At 23.9% G+C, this 19,371-nt stretch overlaps 1 protein-coding gene across 4 annotated transcripts in view; it reads left to right on the forward strand.

Moving 5' to 3' along the window:
* The window catches only part of LOC122508634 (protein cycle), a 58,439-nt gene extending 39,247 nt beyond the window's left edge, over positions 1-19,192 (forward strand). For all 4 annotated transcript variants that reach the window (XM_043622125.1, XM_043622109.1, XM_043622102.1 and 1 more), the window contains 10 exons: positions 6,590-6,682; positions 7,159-7,276; positions 11,579-11,764; positions 16,582-16,828; positions 16,991-17,129; positions 17,496-17,614; positions 17,766-17,848; positions 18,085-18,245; positions 18,374-18,515; positions 18,640-19,192. In XM_043622125.1, coding sequence (XP_043478060.1) covers positions 6,590-6,682; positions 7,159-7,276; positions 11,579-11,764; positions 16,582-16,828; positions 16,991-17,129; positions 17,496-17,614; positions 17,766-17,848; positions 18,085-18,245; positions 18,374-18,515; positions 18,640-18,824 — 1,473 coding nt within the window. In that variant the 3' untranslated portion in view covers positions 18,825-19,192. The remainder of the gene's footprint in view (positions 1-6,589; positions 6,683-7,158; positions 7,277-11,578; positions 11,765-16,581; positions 16,829-16,990; positions 17,130-17,495; positions 17,615-17,765; positions 17,849-18,084; positions 18,246-18,373; positions 18,516-18,639) is intronic.
* Positions 19,193-19,371: the final 179 nt, after the last annotated feature.

Below are 19,371 nucleotides of genomic sequence, written 5' to 3' on the forward strand. Positions count from 1 at the left end.
GCTTAACTAATATTTTAAAACAGAAAATCAGTTTTTTAATTAATCTATTATTTCTTTTTTACTACTACAATGTTTTAGATCAGAAGATCAGTTTTTTAAAAAATAGAAAAAATATGTAAAATTTAATTCAAAATTTACTCACACTTATTGAGACTTTTTGGCATTAATCACATACCTGATAGTTTAGACTCTAAGTAGTAGCAAACTTTTTTCCTTTGTTTATTGAATGAGAGAGCATTTTGATATTCCTGTTTGGCTCTTTTGTTGTTTCAACATTTCACTAAATATTCGTCGAGTGATCTGCAAAATAAAAAAAAAGCTCATTAATTTTACTAAAAATTACTTCTGTTTTACATTATGAAAATAAAAAGTATCTTAAAACTTAAATTAATAAAGAAAAATTTAATTAAAAATTTAATTTAATTAAAATACTTAAAATTATTTATAAACTTATATATGGAATTGTAATTCGTTTTTATTTTAAGTGAAAAAAAATGATTTTTAATAAGAAATAATTATCGTTTTTTGCAACAAAGCCAAAAAAATACTTTTTCTTTTTCTAAACATCGCAAATTGTCTCCCAAAAATCGATTGCATGTCAAACAACTAAAAGGTGACAAATAAGAAATCGAGATATACACACATGAATATGTAAATGGTGTGTTTAAAAAAAAGGAAAAAAAAAAGAAAATTCTCTCCTTTCTTGGTATAGATGTACGAATGCGAGTAAGATTTCCTGGTGCCTTTGAAACGATTGCATAACGCGCTCGACATAGTCTCAACAATGACGTGCATGAAGCCGTGAATTCGTAACTACGCAGAGAGGCTAGATTCGATCTCCAGTAAAAATTTCACATTCTTTCCTTTTTTCTCTCGATACGAAAACTGACGCTTTGAGAATTCTTATATTTTACTCTTCTTGAATGCACCCTTTTTTCTGTCCTCTCTTTCAAGAATATAAGTAATATCCTTTCAAAAAAATTGCGACCTTTGCTCGAAAGCAAAAAGAATGGCTTTTTTAATTTTATAATAGGCCCTAAATCAATATTTTAAGACTCTAAATCAGTTTTAAGACTCTAAATCAATTTTAAGACTCTAAATCAATTTTAAGACTCTAAATCAGTTTTAAGACTCTGATTCAATTTTAAAACTCTAAATCAGTGTTAAGACTCTAAATCAATTTTAACTTTAAGACTTTAAATCAATTTTAAGACTCTAAATCAATTTAAAGACTCTAAATCAATTTAAAGACTCTAAATCAGTTTTAAGACTGTAAATCAATTTTAAGATTCGAAATCAGTGTTAAGACTCTAAATCAATTTCAAGACTGTAATTTAACTTTGAAGACTTCAAATCAATTTTAAGAATCTAAATCAATATTAAAACTCTAAATCAATTTGAAAGCAGAAGAATTATTTTTGAATCTGGTTCCTGAAGCTATCGTTGACGCTCAGCATTGAAAAATGTTTTTTCCCCCACAAAACTGATAATAATAAAACAATTTTTTAAGGTTTCAGATGAAAAAGTGCCTTAAAACTTATTTTTCACTCCGAAAGTGAATAAAGGAATTAAAATTAGTGACAGTTTCATCTCCAAAAACCCTTAAAACATAGTTTTCGATACTTAGCGTCGACGCTAACTAAATAATATCCGCAACGTTTTACTTAATTCAAATACTTTTTGTTACTTTCACTCAACAATCAATTTTCAGACTTTGATTAACTTAAATTAAACTAAATAAATTTGTAACTTAAGCTCGACACTCAAATTTTGAAAAATAAATTTAATATTCAAAAAAATTTTCCTTTCGAGAAAGAGAAATTTTTACACCTAATTGTATACACCTATGGCAATAAAAGTAGGAATAATTTTTTAAATACGCTAAACTACGATGGTAATTATTGGGGAGGTGCCTTGTAGATAAGTTGATGATATATTTGATAAACAGATAAATATCTGGTTTTTTTTCTCGCATATGGATGTAAATGACTGTTGCGGAGAATTATAGTCTAGAAAAAGTGATAGTCACGATTGCAAATAAGCTATAAGTATTGAAACGTATGAATGAACCTTTATACAATGTTGAACGATAATAACAATTAATGCCGAGTTGCAAAGTTCACGAAATTTCTTAATTGCGCATTTAAAATATGGTCCATGCCTTTCCCAACAAAGAACCGTATAATATACAAAAGTCATTATTACATTATATTGAAACCGCGACTTTTAAATTATTTCATAAATTACCCATTATAGAAATAATTCACCATATTTATTATTTATTCAATATTTATTTATCGACAAAATAATATTGAGAGTAATTTTTCAAAATAGAGAAATTAACAATTCTCAAATTCAGAAAAATATTTAATATATTTTTCTTTTCGAATTATTTTAATAATTAAAAATAAAGATCTCAGGAACCTAACATGATTCATGTTCTCTATTCGATTCACATCGTTTGTGAGAGAACTTTCACGCCGTCTAGGCGGCAATTTAATGAACCGCATTGGCGCGAAATTCAAAATAGGAAAAATTAATTAATAAAAACTAAATAATTAAAAATTAAATTAAATAGTAAACACTTATTAAAATATCCCAAGTGCGAAAACCAACGCGGCCCAACACTGGCCCAGTATTGGCAAAGCTGGCATCGAGACTTGGCAGACAATATTGGCCCGACTTTGCGCCGACTCTTGTGGTGTTAACCGCGGTTGGACGTCGGCAGCCAGATCTCGGCAGACATTAATGGCCCAATATTGGCAGCCAGATCTCGGCAGACATTAATGGCCCATTATTGGCAGCTAGATCTCAGCAGGCATTAATGGCCCAGTATTGGCTGCCATTACTCCCCCAGTGTAGACAAAATTAGAAAAAAATAAAAATAAATTTTTTTTTATTTAATTAACTAATTAATTTATAACATTTATACGGCTTATTTCCCTAAATTAAACGCAAACTTACAAATATTTGAAAAATTCTTACCTCTTGCGGGGATCGATACCTGAACCTGACGCACCACAGCCTAACACTCTGACCACTCTGCTACTCTGACTTGAAGTCGAGGAAGCAAAAGGGTTCTTATAAGCTACACTACACTGGCCGATACTGTGCCATTATTGGGCCGAGCTACGTCCCAATTTTGGCAATTATAATTTGCCATCATAGATACAAAATGATAGACATTAATGTGCTATTCCTGGGCCAAGCTACACCCCAATACTGGCAATTATAATTTGCCATGAAAGATACAAATTTTTTGCCATTAAAGTGCCAATAATGTGCTATAATGTCCGATCTTTGTGACATCACTGGCAATTAAATTTTGCCATTAAAGATTGATCAACTTTGCCAATATTGTGCCGTTATTGAGCCAAGCTACTCCCCAATACTGGTAATTATAATTTGCCATGAACGATACAAATTTTTTGCCATTAAAGTGCCATTAATGTGCCTTTAATGGGCCAATCTTCGTCACATCATTGGCAATTGAATTTCAAAAAATTTTAATATCAAAATTCATGGCATATTTTTAATATTTAATTATTATCTAAAAATTTGACTAGAATCCATTTTGAAATCAATTTTTACTAGAAAATTCTACAAGAATTTAATTATTTAAATGCAAAAATAAATAATTTATTGAATAACTAAATGTTTCTTAAAATTGAATTATGAGAATTAAATTTTAAAAAACATTCATTTATTCAATAAATTTTCTTAAGGAAATAATTTGCATCATTTTTATTTCTTAATTACAATTGCTTTAAGAAAAATTCAAAGATTTTTAAAAAATAAAGGAAAAAAATGTTTATAAATTCTATTTGTCAATTGCAAATATTAATTGAAAGTGAAATTGAAAATTTCTTAATTTTTAGATAATAAAGGAAAAATTTTACTCAAAAAAAGGTTTCTGTTACATTTATTTACGAATTTCTTTAATTGTAAAATTATTTGAAAACATTAATAACTTCTTTTTTAAATTAATACTTAATTAAACTTTTTCAAAAAAATTAATTCTTTAAAATTGACAGTTAAAAATATAGAAAATTCAAAGTTTCAAATATTTTAATTTGAATCCTTTTCAAGCTTATTCAATTATTTAAATACAAAATAAATAATTTATTGAATAACTTAATGTTTCTTAAAATTAAATTCTTATAAAAAATTTTACCAAATTAAAATGCCATTAATGTACCTTTAATGGGCCGATCTTCGTCACATTACTGTCAATTGTCTTTTGCCATTAAAGATTGATCAACTTTGCCGTGAATGTGCCGTTATTGGGCCAAGCTACGCCCCAATACTGGCAATTATAATTTGCCATCAAAGATACAAAATGTTTGCCATTAAAGTGCCACTAATGTGCCATTAATGGTCCGATCTTCGTGACATCACTGGCAATTGAATTTTGCCATTAAAGATTGATCAACTTTGCCAATATTGTGCCGTTATTGAGCCAAGCTACTCCCCAATACTGGTAATTATAATTTGACATGAACGATACAAATTTTTTGCCATTAAAGTGCCAATAATGAGCCATTACTGGGCCGATGGTCGGCGCATCACTGGCAATTGTCTTTTGCCATTAAACATTGATAAACTTTGCCATGAATGTGCTATTATTGGGCCGAGAGCTGGCCCAGTCTTAAAAAATTTGAAATTGTGACCAGCAGCGCCATCATTGGCCCAGTAATGGGACGTTTTGGACACCAATAATGGCCCAGTAACTACTGCCAATTCTCGGCAGACATTACTGCACCAATGATGGGCCGTTTTTGCAGTCTTGGCATTTCGCACTTGGGTAACCTAACTTTTAGTCTACTAATTTATCTCTATTGTTAACAGCGAAAAAATTTAAATTCTAAACAATAAACCATTTTTTTTCACTATTCCTGGAAAATATATATGTCAAAAGAAAGAAAGAATTGGTTCACCAAAGTTGATAGCCTTGTGTGTATGTATATATAATATGAAACGCGACTGTATTTCTGTATCGGTTCCATTAGAAAAGGTTGGAGCGTTTATCTTTAATCAAGCTTTCATTCGCGTTATCCATGTCTTTAAACCATGCAATGTAAATGCACTTGCATATACACACCATCATGAAAAGGGAATATATTGCCATGAATTGACCACGCCCGACATACCAAGTCGGGTCACCGATTTCAACTTACACAATTCCGGGTTTATACAATTATTTCTTCTTACAAATATCACCCACAATTTAATTTTCAAAACTATAGCGAGAGTGATTCCAAAATCAATTAAATTTTCAACGTTTAAATTTAAAGCAAAAAAGAAAAGAAAAATTTAATTTACACGACAAGTTTCTTAATTTAAAAATTTCAAGTTCATGCAATTAGCAAATCAAAATTTGCTAATTTATCAACTTATAATTATTTTTTAATAATTGCTGAAGCAAAAAGTCAGCCATGATTTTACTAATAATTAGTTACTTTTAACTGATTCAGATTTCGAGAGTATACAAAATAATTTATATTTATTTTACTTTCATTTTTTTATCACATTTTATTTATATATTTCATTATATTTATTTATCTAATTTTATTTTATTTATAGATAAATATATTTCTTCATATGCATCTTTTTGAATTTAATACAATTTTCATCCCATAATTTATTTTTTATTATTTTCACATTTACTTTATTTTCAAATTTTATCAAATAAATAATGATATAATATAATTATTTATTATATGAATAAAAAAATTACCGGAATGTGAAAGGTTGAAATGGATAGAAACGTATATAAAAAGAAAAATTTATAATAATATATATATAAATTCCAATTGAAATAAATATATTTTTCTGCATATTTAAATTATCTAAAATAAAATAAAGTAAAGAGCACTGTTTCTTTTATCGAAACACCTGAGGATTAATTAGTATTATGGAATTCTCGAGTTAAAAAAATAAAAAAAGCAATTTAAAATTTATTTTTTAAACAAATTTTCACTCCAATTTATATTAAAATGAATTGAATCTAAAATTAATTGCAACAAAAATTAACTAGGATTAAAATTAGTTGAAATCGAAATTAATTAAAATTAGAATTAATTGAAATTAAAATTATCGTAACTTAAAATCAATTGCAATTAAAAGTATAATTAAGATTTGAATTAAAATAGCAAAAAAGAAAATATCAAAATAGTATAGCAAGACACAAAAATATATTTTCACAATTTTGCTGAACATCCTTACAAGAATGGATTTACAAAACTGATAATAATGACTTTCCTTTTCTTTAACTCGCCCGCACTATTCTCACGCTCTCTCGCTATAAAGTTGAAAGTTCTAACCGCGTTTGTTAATATGAAAAAAAAACCCAAAGACAACACTTGAGTTAATTTTTCTTTCTTCCCCTTCTTGCAAGCGCATTCATGAAAATGAAATTTTATATAAATAATTATTAATAATATATTTTTTTGTTTTACGAGATTAAAAATACCTTTTCCCTCCTATGAATCGAAAAAGTATTTTAAACATTCATTAATAAAAAAAGAACAAACTTTAAATCATTTATTTAAAACATTTTTTTTGAAATTTAAATTTGTTTACAATTTAGGCAGCCGAAGGTTTCGTTTTCGTCGTGGGTTGCGATCGAGGGCGAATTCTTTACGTCTCTAAATCTGTTTCGCAGATTCTTAATTATTCTCAGGTAAAAATTATATATTTATATAACTTAACAATTTTTTGATTAATAATTATAATTGTAGAAATAAGTTAATATAAGTGATAATTATTGTTGCATTATTTTATCACAGTAATAAAATATAACAAAAATAATACCATACAATAATTATACAAAAAAATACAATAAAAATAATTAAATAATAACAATAAAAACAAAAATTGAAAATAATAATCATAATAATAATAATAATAATAATAATAATAATAATAATAATAAAAATTATTATTATATTATTATTATATGATCAGTGCTAATAATGTTCATAATAATCTTAATGTATTTTTTTTAAAGTGTGACAATTATTTATTGTTGATTGTGAAAATAATTAATGAAAACAATTTACATTTTTCTGTTAAATTAAAAGAAAATTGAAAAAGGAATAAAAAAATAACATTCGATTAGAATGAGTTGAAAAATGAATAGAAAATTATAATTAATAGGGAGATCTATTGGGACAGAGCTGGTTTGACATTCTCCATCCAAAGGATGTTGCCAAAGTCAAGGAACAACTTTCATCGTCAGATCTCAGTCCTCGAGAACGACTTATTGATGCCAAAAGTAAGTGTTACATTTTTTTCCCACATCAATTATCAAAATAGATAAAATACTCAATTTTTAATAACTAATTATTTTTTAAAAGCTAATTCTCTCGTAATTCATGTATTAAGAAATAATATTAAAAACTATTATAATTATTTACAATCAAATAATAATTATAGTAATAATATTATTATATTAATATAATAATGTAATAATTATATTAATATAATAATATAATAATTATTATAATATATAATTATTATTATTTTTTGAAAAATTGATATCCACTTTAAAAAAAATAAAAGAAGATAAAAGTAAGAATAAAAAATGACACTTCTACTTCAGCAATTTATTGTATGCAAAACAAATATTTATCCACCTCTATAAGTGCAAATTTAATTACCTTTTAATCTCAATCTACATGTACTAATTAGATTCAATTAAATTTAAATATCCCAATGAATAGTGAATACCGAAAGGCTTTCACTTTCAGACTTAGAACTAAATTTTATTATTCAAAAGAAGAACAAAACAAGCATCAGATATTTTTGAGTACAAATTTTTACTTGTACTTTCACTGTGTTTATAAAAAAAATATCGAAACATTAAAGAAACACAATATGAAAAAAAATTATAATGCATCGATCTCAAGATGAATACATGTTGATTAATATAATTCTATCGGGCATCAATAACTAACAATCTCTCTACACTCTTCAATAGAGTGCATTGTGTAATATTTCATTTCTTCGATTATAATCGTTACAAGAGCTTGTCAATTTATTTGTGAGTTTAAAGGAGCGTTACTCCCCTTTTGTGTATAACACTGACGATAAATAATTTAATAAACGAGAGAGAAATTCAAATCATCACTGTATGCAAGTTTATAATTTTTAGTTTCATTAGAAAATTTATAAACTACACAGTTTTTCACAGGATATCAAAATTGAGACAAAAAACGAATCAAAACGTTGCTTTGCAACACTTTTGATTCGTTTTCTGTCTTAATTTGATTATCCTTAGACAAACTGTGAAAATTGTTAATTATCTTTGATATAACGATAAATTACATTTATAATATTTTTTTCCATTTATAATAATAATTACAGAAAATAAGAAGAAAGTAAGAAACTGAACAAACACTAAAGAGTTTGGTGAAAAAAGAATTTCTTCTCTTTCGAAACTAATGAAATTTGAAAATTCGATGCAAAAAAAAAAGCGTGGTCTTCATGAAGCAGGGCTCGGATCGTCTTTAAGACTCAAAAAAAGTCGCTTCAGTCGCATCAATTTACAACAAAAGTCAAGAAAAGTCGCATAAAATTTCCAAAAAAAGTCGGAAAAAAGTCGCATGAAATTTTAGAAAAAACGACAAAAAGGAAACACGAAATTGTCAAAATTGTAAAAAAAATCACATTTCTCGACAACAGATACATTAATATCAAACAATCAGGAATAAAATTTAAAAAAAATTAAATAAAATTCATAGCAAAATTTTAATTAGGTATTTTTAACATTTTTTTTTAAAATTCTCTTTAAAATGTCAATTATTTTTATAAATAATAAAATTCTTCTACGAAATCCAATTATTTAACAAAAATTTTAATAAAATTCTTGTCAAAATTTCAATTATCTTTATAAATAATAAAATTCTTCTCTGAAATTCAATTATTTTCAAAAGTAATAAAATTCTTCGTAGAAATTCAATTATCTTCAAAAGTAATAAAATTCTTCGCAAAAATTCAATTATTTTCACAAATTTGAAATAAAATTCTTCTTATGAATTCAATTATTTTCAAATATTAATAAAAATATTTGTAATAATTCAATTATTTTCAAAACGTTTAAAAAAATTTTACGCAGAAATTCAATTATCTGCAAAAATTTATAAAATTATTCACAGGAATTCAATAATTTTTTAAAATTAATAAAATTCTTTACAAGAAATTAATTATTTTTAAAAAACTTTAAAATTCTTAACAGTAATTTTTTTTTATAAATTAATAAAATTCTTCACAGGAATTGAATTATTTTCATAACTTTTAATAAAATTCTCCACAGAAATTCAATTATTTGCCAAAATTAATAAAATTATTCACATGAATTTAATTATTTTCAAAAGTTATAAAATTCTTCTCTGAAATTCAATTATTTGCAAAGAATTTTAATAAAATTCTTGTCAAATTTTCAATTATCTTTTTAAATAATAAAATTTATCCTAGAAATTCAATTATTTTCAAAAGTAATAAAATTCTTCGCAGAAATTAAATTATTTTCAAAAATTTCTTTTAATTTCTCGTTCAAATGTTTATTATCTTCATGAATAATAAAATTCATCATGGAAATTTAATTATTTTCAAAAGTTCTGATAAATTTTTTTGCAAAATTCAATTATCTTCAAAAGTAAAAAAATTCTTCACAAAAATTCAATTATTTTCAAAATTTTTTTTTTTAAATTCTTTTCAAAATTTCAATTATCTTTGTAAATATCAACATTCTTCTGCAAAATTCAATTACTTACTAATGTTTTATAAATTTGTTCCCAATAATTCAATTATTGGGAAAATAATTTAAAAAAATTTTTTTTAAAAAGTCTTTTAATATAAATTATGATTTTATCACTCGGTTATCTTTAATTATTATAAAACATGAAGACATCGATTGCTTCGAGTCGAAGACTCGGAGTGATCGATTTCTTCATGTTTTATAACAATTTTTTATAAGTTGTTTAATTTCAAAAAGGTTTGAATTTGAATCTTTTGAAGAATTTTAATTCCTATGGAAAAATAATAATTAAATATTTATTTAAAAAAAAGATATTGATGTTTTCGAAAAATTTGTAAATGTCAAAAATAGTCCATTTCACAGTTTTGCCCCGCTTTATTAGAAAAAGATGAAAATTGTGAACATTTCCGACGAACCGAATTATTTTTTCCTATTTTTTGTCCCTAAATAAACAATTTATTAATACATTATTCATAAATTTAGCGAATTGTCTTTTTGAGGTTTTCTGGTATTGAAGTTAACCAAAAATAGCTCATTTCACAGTTTTGCCCCCATTTTTTGGAAGAAGATGAAAGTTGTGAACATTTCCGACGAACCGAATTATTTTTTTCCTATTCCTTGTCACTAAATAAACAATTCATTAATACATTATTCATAAAAATTTAGCGTTGTCTTTTTGAGGTCTTTTGGCATTGAGGTTACCCAAAAATAGCCTATTTGACAGTTTTGGTTCTTTTTTTTTCAGAAAAAGATGAAAATTGTTAGCGTTTATTGTCCGACAGTATAATCGTTACTAAAAAAAATGATAACTCGATATTTTTCTATATACATTTCCCCACCAAAACTATCTCCATTTTCTCTATTCTCAGAGAAAGTAATTCCAATAAAATAAATAGTACACTCACGAATAAAATATTAATTTTCTTCAACAAAAAATAAAAGTCACCAAGATAAAGAAGTAATTTAAGAAAATTTTGCATTTTAAAAAGGTCTATAAAAATGATAAAAGTGAGTATAAAACGATTTAGTGAAGGAGAAACCTACTATAGTAATTGATCAGGTGTGAGGAAAGCAAGTCAACCATCGTTTAACGAGGATCATCATTATGCCTATAAATATATTTTTCCCTATCTCTCGCGATTGGTTCAAAGAAATGAATTATCACCTTGTTATTGCATAACCAAGGGGTTTCTACTTTCAAATGATGCGTGCATATATTTCTCTCAAAGAAATGAGAGAGAGAGAGAGAGATGAAGCAAAAAAAAAACAGATTATTAATGATCTGATGCTTGATTGTACAAGACTAGTAAAATAAAATATTTTCTTTTATTACTACAAGTACATTAATTTAATGATTCAGAAATAAAATTTTCTTTAATTGATTTCTTGAAATAATTAAAAGTAATAGAAACGGGAATTACTTTAGTATGTAAAATTAAACACAAGTGTGACTATTTTAATGTTTCTGTAGGAGCATTAAACATATTTTTTATTTACTTTTTTAAATTCTATTTATTATTATGTTCCTATAGGAACATTTAAATATTTTTTTATTTAATTATTTCTATTATTAGTTAAATAATCTTTAACGTCCTATTTTATAAAATAAGGCAAATAAAACGACAACATTCGGACAATGAATGAAAATATTTGTTTGCCTTATTTTTATTATTATTATTACTAATACTTTTACTATTACTATTTTTATTATTATTACCACTTTTCCTATTATTATTTTGATTATTATTATTATTATTATTATTATTATTATTTTGCTTCATATTAAAAATTTTTTTTTTATATATTCTTTGTTTACAGCAATGCTTCCGGTAAAAACGGATGTTCCCCAAGGTGTTTCTCGATTATGTCCCGGTGCAAGAAGATCATTTCTTTGCAGAATGAAACGAAAAATGGAGGTTAATTCACGTTGTGTCGATGCGCAAATTAAGGAGGAGACTCACACTAATACCGGATGCCAAAGACGGAAAAAGCAACAAAATCTCGGTGATAATTTTTTCCAAAATATAAAAAATTGAGAATTTTATACAGATCAAAACTTTTTTTTGTTTTTCTAAATTATGGCAGGTCAACTATTATTATTATAATGTATGTCGTCATATGGTATTATTGTGGTAAATTCTAGAAGGGACGTATATATGTAAGATTTGTTTGGGCGAATGTTGCGCATGCCTTCAGGATCTTGCAACATGTTTTATAATAAAGTTTAAAAAATGCAGATCGTGAGAGGCGAAAGGTTTATATATACACGTCCGGGCAAATAGGTATACTCTGCCCCTCCCCCGATTAAATTGTTTTTTTTTCTTCATTTCCAATAATAAATCATTTAATTTTTTTCCAAACCTTATTTTATACATACACAATTTGAACGTAAAACAGATTAAGTCTTTGTCAATTTATTATTTATTTAACGTATGCACACGAAACTTAATTATTTATATAATAAAACACACTTCTTTCTCAATTGCCATTATTATCAATCAAATATTGCTCCATTCAGATCGATTTGAATAATTAAAATATTAAATAACAGTAGTAAAAGTCATAATATTTGTTTATAAATAATTTTTATATTTTTCCTTTCTCATAAGGAACCATTTGTTTTTATTAATTTATTATAAATTATTTATATCTATAAATATAATATATATTATAAATAATTTTTAAATAATAGTGATAAAAAATATAGATAACAATAAAAATGATAATAATAATCAAGTAATTAGATGCAACGCTCTTACTTTTCTGATCAAGATAAGTTAAAAATGGATTAGCAAAAGAATTGCATTTTATTTTAATACCAAACTATTTTCTGTACATAATGATAAAAATAAAATTTTTCTATATTCTTAAAAATTGTCTTTTTATATTATGACATAAGATTTTATTTTTGATTCAATTTCTTAATTCTAGTCTCGAATTCTTTAAAGAAGCAATAAAGTGGTAGTCGCGCGATCTTTTTTTTTATTCACAAAGCGTTATATAATTTCAAACCTAATTTCTGATTCTATTGTGTGTATAGGCAATTTATCGATTGAAATTCGAAAAATTCAAAAAATACCCGAGTGTCAATAGAATTTTTTTCTACTTACAAAAAAGAATTTTTTTTTGGAAAAAAAGTAGTGACAAATTAAAATAAAATATTATACTTTATTTTATGAAGTATATTGTTTTAATTTTTAAATTTCCAAATGAGTTTGTTATCAATGCTTTACAATAATATATACAATGTCGAATGTATGTATTCTAAGGGAGCAGTAAAATCAAGTATGCGAATGATTCGATCATCATGTTAACGATGCATATCATCTCTCATTGAAAAGTATAACAAAGCTATTGCGTAATCGCTCTTGGCTTCGTATTCGACTTGATCGTCAAATTCATCTTAAATTCATCTCTCCATTAAAATCAATTTCATTTATTTTAAAGCATCTGTGTTATTATTATTATTTTTATTATTATTTCATAATTATTATTATTATTATTACCATTATTATTTTTATTATTGTTTATATTTTTTTTATTATATTAATATATTCTCCAAATTTGAATTAAAATTTTACAGGCCTCGGATCTTCAAAAAATTATAATAAAGAAATTCTTAAAATTAATTTTTCAAAAATATTTTTAAAACAATGAAATATAATAGTTTTTAAATATTATATACAATTGAAAAATTTTCAAAACAATTAAAATTTTGTAAATTCTATTCAAAAAAAAATAATTGAATTTTTAAAGAATCTTAATTATTAATAAAAACGTGATTTCTCCAAAATTTTAATTAATCTAAAAAAGTAAATTTAAAAAAATTTTGATTTACTTTATTCGAAGTTGATTGAATCTCAAAAAATTAAAATAAAAAAATTACAAGAAAAAGTTTTATTTTAAATATTGTAATGTAATTTTTCGAAAAGAATTAAATTTCTTAAAAGAATTTTTGTATAATTAAAAAAAAATTTTTTTCAAGAATTTTGATTAAAAATTTTGAACATGATTGTTATATGTTATTAAAATGTTAAAAATAATTATAAAAAATTTTAATGTTATTATTTTTTGTATGTATTTGAATTTCTTGAAATTTGTATTTGAAAATATCGAAAATAATTGAATTTTAAAAAATTAGAATGTAAAAATTCTAAAAATTATTTTCTTCAAAAATATTTTTTAATATAATTTTTTGAAGCTAATATTTATTAATTACCATTTTTAAATTTACACTTGAAGATTTTCCATTAAATTTTGGAGAAATCAATTGATTTCTCAAAAATTTGCACAGGGTTGCCACAAATATTTAATTTTATTTTTCCCTGACTTTTCCCTGATTTCCAGAAAAAAATTTCACTTTTTCCCTGACCCTAAAGAATATTCTGATTCACTCTAAAAATTATTAGATACTCAAAAAAAATGTTCTATTACATTTATTTACAAACTTCTTTAATTGTAAAATTATTTAAAAACATCAATAACTTCTTTCTTAAATAAATATTTAATCATTATTATTTTTCTGTAGGAATTAAAATTCTTCAAAATATTCAAATTTAAACCTTTTTGAAATTCAACAACTTATAAGAATATTATTACAAAACATGAAGAAGGCGATCACTCCGGAGTGATCGTCTTCTTCATGTTTTGTAATAATTTAAATTGCCATAAAATTTTTTAAAATAAGTTAATTATTTACAAAAATCCTAAAAAAATCCTTCACAAGAATTCAATTATTTTTACAAGAAGTACAATTTCACAAAAAAAATTCAATTATTTAAAAAAAATGTAATAAAATTCGTTGCAATAATTCAATTATTTTTATAAATAATAATAAATCGATTATTCGTTTATTCATTTTTAAATCAACTTTTATTAGAAAATTCTAAAAAAATTCAATTATTTAAATTAAAAAATAAATAATTTATTGAATTAATTGAATGTTTGTTAAAATTGAATTCTCATAAAGAATTTTATATAATAATGGAATTATTTTTAATTGATTTATTAAAAAAATTGAATAACTGAATTCCTTTGGAATTTTAACAAGAATTTTATTAAAATTTTAAAAAATAATTGAATTTCGATGAAGAATTTTATTATTTATAAAGATAATTGAAATTTTAACAATATTTCTTTTTCAATTTTTGAACGTAATTGAATTTCTGCGAAGAATTTTATTATTTTGAAAATAATTTAATTCTTCCAACGAATTTTATTCAAGTTTATATAAATAATTGAATTCTTACAACGAATTTTATTCAAGTTTATAAAAGTAATTGAATTTCGGTGAAGAATTTTATTATTTATAAAAATAATTGAATTCATTGAAAATATTTTATAAAAATCTTTTTATATAATTGATATTTTTCGAAAAATTTTATGAAATTTTGTATTTTAAATAATTGAATTCCTGTGAAAATTTTATTACTTATGAAAATAATTGAATTATTTCAAAGAAATTTATTAAATATTGAATAATTGAATTCCTGTAGAATTTTAACAAGAATTTTAATAAAATTTTAAAAAATAATTGAATTTCGATGAAGAATTTTATTATTTATAAAGATAATTGAAATTTTGACGAGAATTTTTTTTTTATTTTTGAACATAATTGAAATTTTGCGAAGAATTTTTGTAACTTTTAAAAATAATTGAATTTCCGTAATCATTTGTAACTTTTCCAAAATCAAATCTTTTTTAGTATTTTTAACTGAAATTCTTCTATCAATCTAGTATTTATGAAAATTGTAAAAATTATTTATAAAATAATTTGTAAGTCATAATTTTATAATAGTTTTTGAAAAATTAAGTTATTTAAAAAAAAATTATTGTCAGAAATTGAAGGTTTTGTATTAAAATTCGAGGAAATTTTATAATTTACGAAGCAAAAAGGAAAAAAATTCAAAGTTTTCTCATGAATTTTAAAAATTCAATTTTTTCCAGTATTTTTAGTAAAAATCCCTGACTTTTTCCTGACTTCCCTGACTAATTTTACTTTCCCTGACTTTTCCCTGATTTCCCTGACTTCCCTGACCTGTGGCAACCCTGTTGCAATTAAAATTCTTTAAAAGTTGATTTTCAAAAATTTTTATAAAACACTTTGAAAAAAAATCAATTATTTTCAATTAAATTTTACAAAATTTCAATTATTGAATCTCTTTTTTATTGTAAATTTTGAAAATTTATTTATTATTTATAAAAATAGTTGAATTGATTCGAAGAAATTATAAAAATTTTAGGAAATATAATTGAATTTTATGGAAATATTTGAATTCTTCCAAGAATTCAAATAGAATTAAAGATTTTATGAAAATAATTGAATTCCTGCAAAGAATTTTACTATTTATAAAAATAATTGAATTCTTGCAAAGAATTTTACTATTTATAAAAATAATTGAATTATTTCGAGGGATTTATTAAGAATTTAGAAAATAATTGAATTTCTTCGAAATATATTAAAAAAATTTTTAGAAATTGAATTCTTTCGAGGAATTTAATTAAAATTGAATTCAATTTCAATTATTTTCAAAATTTGCAATTAAAATTCTTCAAAAGTTGATTTTCAAAAATTTTTATAAAGCACTTTGAAAAAAGTCAATTATTTTCAATTAAATTTAACAAAATTTCAATAATTGAAACTTTTTTTAATTGTAAATTTCGAAAAAAAAGTCGAAAATGTTATAATATCCGAGACCTGATTTTACTAAGTATTAATTTTAAAAAAAAAATTTCTGACTTTTTGCATATGAATTAATAAATTTTATTAATAAATTAGTGATTTAATAACTGTTTTGTCATTTTGGAAAAAAATTTTCCAGATTGGAAGTACTGTGTGATTCAATGTACTGGATATTTGAAATCTTGGGCACCAACGAAAATTGGCTTTGAAGAACAGGAAGGTGAAGGTGATGGTGAGGCTTGCAATTTATCGTGTTTAGTGGCAGTTGGAAGAATACAAACAGCATTATCAATACCAAGTTCTATGTCCAATAGACCTAGACTACGAGCCATTGAATTTGTTTCTCGTCATGCAATGGATGGAAAATTTATTTTCGTTGATCAGAGGTAAAAAAAAAATGAATTTAAAAAAAATTAATTCACTTTCAAAAATGTATAATTTAATTTTTACTTTATAATATTTTTTTTAAATTAAAAATTAAATAATTTTGATTAATTTAATAAATTTTTATGCCTTCTTTTTTATTCCAATGCGATTATCTTTTTCAGAGTTACATTAGTTTTAGGATATTTACCTCAGGAATTACTTGGAACAAGTATGTATGAATATTATCATCATGATGACATTCCATTTCTTGCCGAATCTCACAAAACAGTTCTTCAATCACAAGAGAGAATATCCACACAGGTGTGAATAAAAAATAATTGAAAATAATTTTTAATAAAAAAAATAATTTTAAAAAATACAAAAATTTTTCCATAATTTAAATTTTAATTTCTATTTGAATTCAAAATTTATATTTATTACTGTTGTTTCTTAATTTAATAATTAATTAAAAATTAATTACAAAATTAAAAGTAATTAATATAAATTAATTATTTAAATAAAAAGTTAATTATATAAATTAATTATTGAATAACAAGTAATTAACATAAATTAATTATTGAATAAAAATTAATTAATATAAATTAATTACTAAATAAAAAATATTTAATGTTAATTAATTACCAAATAAAAAAGTAGTTAATAAAATTAAAAATAATCTACTTTCAGATTTATAGGTTTAGAAGTAAAGAAGCCAGTTTTGTTAGACTGCAATCGGAATGGAAATCATTCAAGAATCCTTGGACCAAAGAAATTGAATATATAATAGCGAAAAATTCAGCTGTTTAGTACGCAAAAAATTTAATTTTTTTAATTTACGACTTTAAAAAAATATTCTTTCAAAAATTTCTAAATAATTTCTCTCTCTCTCTCTCTCTCTCTCTCTCTCTCTCTCTAAAAAATACCCATTTAATTTTATCAAGCAAATTTATTTTTCAGTTTCGACACAAGGCAAGTTGAAAGCAGCGCAATAAAATCTGAAGGATCGAGTGTTCAGGGAAATTACGATTATTTCACACAAAGTAAGAAAAATTACGAAAAAATTAATTATCGAAATTTCCAATCTTTTTTTTTTTGTAAATATAAATCAAATAAAATTTGAGTAAGCAATTATTCACTCAAAATTATAATTTTACAATTTAAAATTATGATTGGGTGAAAAATAATAATAGTTAGAAATTTAGTGGATAATAAAATTATCCAAATCCATAATATTTCACTTATTTTTTAACCAAAAATTACTTTTCAATCATTTCAGGTAATGGAGGTTTGGAAAGATTAATTTCTAGTCAAGTGGAGGTGAGAAAAATTGGCAGGCAAATAGCAGAAGAGGTTCTGGACCTACAAAGAAGATGCGAAGATTCATCTTCCGTAAGAAGTCCGGATTCTGGACCCGAACCTGTTTTATTCAACCCCGAGGTGATTTTTTCCTCTTTTTTTTTTTTTTGAATTTGAATAAAACACAATTTTTTGAAAATTCGATCATTTTTCCAAGATACGAATGAAAATGAAATGATGTAAATTGCAAAAAATAAAATTGTTTTCAGCCACAGATTACAACCACAGAATCGCCAGAAAGAAGTCACGATCTATCACAATCGGGAATTGGAAGTGACGGGAGTAATTCAACTTCAGCCTACAATCAGATTAGAAACAATGTTCAATTAAGCAGTGCTGCTAACGATCAAGGTATTTTTTTTTGTTTTGTTATTTTTCAACTAAAAATGAAATTTAATTTACAATCCGAATACTTTAGGAAATAATTCAATTCTCATAAAATTATGAATAATTAATAATTTTCTTTTTGCCTCAGGAATTGCTCCACATGACGAAGTAATGGATATTATTGGAAATAGTGCAATTACCGAATCGCCAAATTCACTTCCAACGGATGGAAATGATGAGGCTGCAATGGCAGTTATTATGAGTCTTTTGGAAGCTGACGCTGGTTTAGGGGGACCTGTGGATTTTTCCGGTTTGCCATGGCCATTGCCATAGCCATGATATTTTTTTGAATGCTGTGATTTGTGTCTTAGAAATTTCATTCTCACTCCTTTCAATTTTATCCAATTTATCGAAAAAAAATAAATATTTGGTTATTTAATTCAAAAAAAAAAATACTTTCGTTGACTAAATAATTACAGTTTTGAATCCTCTCCAGAGAGGAGAAAGAAATTATTTATTAAAATTATTTATTTCTAACCTCTTTTTCCTGGCTATAGAAAAGAAATTTTTTTGCGACGTTTTTTCGGTAAATATCATTGGTGTAAGAAATCGTCAATCGTACAATTTATTCGGCATTGCATAGTACAATAATTTAATTCTTAATGCAGACAGACATGGAAAATAATTTTCAATTTGAATTATACACTGAAAAAATTTATTTCATTCAAGTAAATATTTATTTGCTAATAAACAAGTAATTGGTTATAATTAATATTATTTAGATAACCCCAAATAATATTTATTTAAATCAATTAAATATTATTTGCTTCAAGTACTGAAATTATTGATTAAAATAAAATTTATTTCAAAGACAATTTTA

This window comes from Leptopilina heterotoma, unplaced genomic scaffold, assembly GCF_015476425.1.
Source record: "Leptopilina heterotoma isolate Lh14 unplaced genomic scaffold, ASM1547642v1 Lhet_114, whole genome shotgun sequence".
NCBI classification, from domain to species: domain Eukaryota; kingdom Metazoa; phylum Arthropoda; class Insecta; order Hymenoptera; family Figitidae; genus Leptopilina; species Leptopilina heterotoma.